Source organism: Haplochromis burtoni, unplaced genomic scaffold (genome assembly GCF_018398535.1).
Source record: "Haplochromis burtoni strain Fernald_Lab_line unplaced genomic scaffold, NCSU_Asbu1 Contig_402, whole genome shotgun sequence".
In the NCBI taxonomy this organism is placed as follows: Eukaryota; Metazoa; Chordata; class Actinopteri; order Cichliformes; family Cichlidae; genus Haplochromis; species Haplochromis burtoni.
The window spans coordinates 279,984-283,244 of NW_024582763.1; the positions used below are offsets into that span (position 1 = coordinate 279,984).

Sequence of the window (3,261 nt, forward strand, 5' to 3'; positions counted from 1 at the left end):
TGCACCAACAGAGCTCTTCTGTGTCTCACTGCTAAGGTCAACAGTGACTGTTAGAAAATCAGCTTGCTAATGACTGTGTGCATTTCTGTGGGACTCTAGGTTTCTTCCTGGTGCAAACATCTCCATCCCCACACACTACTTTATTGTGTTGACCAGCTGCAGGGACTCTGCTCAAAGCGTGACGTCCTGTGACAGCGAGCTGCAGACTGTATCCTTCCTCCTCCCACACAGAGCTAACAACCTGGAAAGTTGCAAAGTAAGTGTCCTGATGTCATAGTTTTTCAAAGAAAAAACAGTACTCACTTTGAGTGACCACAGCCTGAAAAATGACTGAAACACTTTGTATTGCTCAATGTGAAACTGACTCCGAATGATAGTCTACTATTCCTCACTCAACCCATTCACAAGGCTCCATTGTCTTCTCTTCCCATATAGCGATAACACTTTGCTATGGCAATACAATTCATGTCTATTTGTAGACTGAGAGCATGGTTGCAGCAGGTTGAAACTTATTGACTTTTTTGGGGGTTTTTAGTTCCCTTTTCTTCCTTGTTTCTCTTCTTCTTCAATCGTTTCCATTTATAAACATTTACCAGTCTTGGCCAAGATACCAGGAAACTGTTGTTCGCTCCCACATTTCCTGCTGCAGGACAAAATATCACATTGTTTGCCATGAAATAACCCTTATATAACACTCAATGTGTGTTTCTCTGATAAACTAAAGTATAGTCACATATAAGTATATTTTTAATGTTTTGTACATGGATTTGTTATATAATGTAAGACATATACAGTGTTTCAAATAACGTACCCTGGTGCAGGAAAGGTAGAAGAATAAGAGGGTAAACTGGATTACATAAGTCAGACATACTATAATGTAGTGGTTTACATATTTGCCTGACGGGCAAAAGATCTAAAATGCCTCGACTTAAAAATCTGCCTAGTGAAATATGCAGCTCTACCTTTTGAGGCGATCCCTTGATGAGAAAGAGAAGCAGGAAGTGGCTCACGTTAATCAGATGTACTGAAAAAAGAAACAAGAACACACATCAGACAGATGTTTGATTCCAGCTGTTCAGAGTCCAAAATTAGCTAAATATCAAGAACTGGCTTAAATATTCCTTTATGCTAGTTAGCTGGCTAATATGAGGTCAAGCAGGTCTTGCGCCTCGGAGGAGTGAGGGACTTTGTGATGGAATAACATAATGTGTTACAAGCTTTTATCTCCCAAAGATAATAGAAACTATTTGTTTGTTGTATTGGCAGAAATGCTCCCAAGTTGTGTGGATGTACTTTTTACTGACAAGTCATATTCATTCGATTTATGTTGAATTATTTTGAAAACCCACTAGCTATGGACCATGAACACAGAAACCTACTCTGAGATTGTTGTCAAAAAAATGACTGAATGATGACTGAATGAACCCAGAAGTGTCCAAAACACTCAACCCTCTAAATAGCTTGAAAGTACTAAGTACTTTCTTTTAATTCAATACAGTAAAATAATGCTGATCAATTACCATAATAAATTAATGAAGATATAAGACATTGTTTCCAAAGATGTCCATCGTCATCATGGCTCACTAAGCTTTAATCAACTTGTATAGCTGCAAAAACACTCTGTTGATACAGCTGGTACACAGCTACCGCAAACAATATTCAAAACAGTTCCACTGTTCATAAAAATAGTGAATGGCATCCATACAAAGTTATGATTTTTAATTGTTTTGCCTTTTTACTTCCACAGAGTACAGAAGCAGAATCTCAGTGGGTTGAAGATCACATGTGGTTCCACCAGGCACGAGTCAGGGATGTTGAGTGGCTCACAGGGCTGGACTTTTACCAGGGTAGCAACCGACCAGTCCCAGAGCTGCTGAGGGTGAAGACCCGCCCCACAGCAGCCATTTACAGAAAACAATAAAATAATCCATAAGCACTCCTTTAATTATGTCATGACACTGGTAGCACTGGTCTGAGGGTATACATTCCAAGCAACGTTATTTATTTACTTTTATTTGTCAGCTCTTAATTTAGTTGTTGTTTATTCCAGTTGCTATTGTGAATCATTATTTCCCAAGTTTTCAGAAATTCCTCATTCATCAGTTCGTCAATGAATAAAGTAGAAGTTGAAGGAATTAACATTGTCATGTGGTCTTCTCAAAACAGAAAAAAAAACATCCATACTGATCCTAAAAGAAGTTATTTATAATATACAGTATTATATTCTCTCCTATCGCAGAGATTTTGGGTTTGTTATTAGATAAACTGACTGCCTGCTCAGTCATTCAGGCAGGGAAATCCCCCAAGAAGGTGGTTCTGTTGATCTGGAAGTTTTCAGTGCGAGAAACCTTCCATTGCTCATCCAAGTGACTTGTTCTGTCTCCACTGAAAAAGGAAACTGAAAAATTCAGACTTTTTACTCATAATTCTGGGATGGAAAAAAATAAATTAAGTCTGAGTCTTTAATTAAAATTAAAGACGTTCAATTTAAAGTTTCACACAGGACACCTGTGTTTCCACACTCTGGGATAGAAGTAGAGATATTTTTGCAAATATGTAAGTATATGTGAGTAAAAATCCAACGAGGGTGCAAGTCATAAGTCCTCTCAGTAACCTTTCATGGGTGGGTCACAGTCTGCCTCAACCGTTTGGAAGAGAATAACAGCAATGGAGAAGATGACACATTATCTACTAGCACAAACAGCATTTTTGATTCAGAGACAAAACCCTTACTGTGACACACCTCGAATACCACACATGTCCAACTTGCACCAAATTCTACAGGAAACACAACCACAGCATGAACATTTTGCTGCTGATGCTCACAACATTTTTAAATGTTTGGCTCAGGGCAAGCATGTGATTAGTGGTCTAGCAAGAGGAAAAATCACACAAGTAAAAATAAAGTTATTCACTGTATTTGTGGGCCAAAAACTGCAGAATGGATAAAAATGGCGTTCAGGATAAAAACTCTGGAGCCCGGTCCCTTGCTGATGACACATTACAGTTCTCTTGGTTTGGATGTTTATTCGCCTGCTACATCAAAATGAAGGGGTATTCCTGCCTGAAGGGGTCATCCAAATTCCACTCTTCATCGGTACTGACACAGGGTAATTTCCTGCTCACAGACTTATAAGCTGTTCTCAAAAGTACAAGGACAGTCTTCTAGTGAAGGGCAGTAATGTGTGGAGGAGTGACTTGAAATAACCTTTACTGGTATAGCATACATCAACAGTCACCTGTGTGGTGGTCATTATTGTT

The 3,261-nt window shown here is 38.8% G+C and overlaps 1 protein-coding gene across 1 annotated transcript in view; it reads left to right on the plus strand.

Moving 5' to 3' along the window:
* The window catches only part of LOC102309903 (venom phosphodiesterase 1), a 45,685-nt gene extending 43,550 nt beyond the window's left edge, over nucleotides 1-2,135 (plus strand). The window contains exons 24-25 of the mRNA XM_005944788.2: nucleotides 100-256; nucleotides 1,748-2,135. Coding sequence (XP_005944850.1) covers nucleotides 100-256; nucleotides 1,748-1,921 — 331 coding nt within the window. The 3' untranslated portion in view covers nucleotides 1,922-2,135. The remainder of the gene's footprint in view (nucleotides 1-99; nucleotides 257-1,747) is intronic.
* Nucleotides 2,136-3,261: the final 1,126 nt, after the last annotated feature.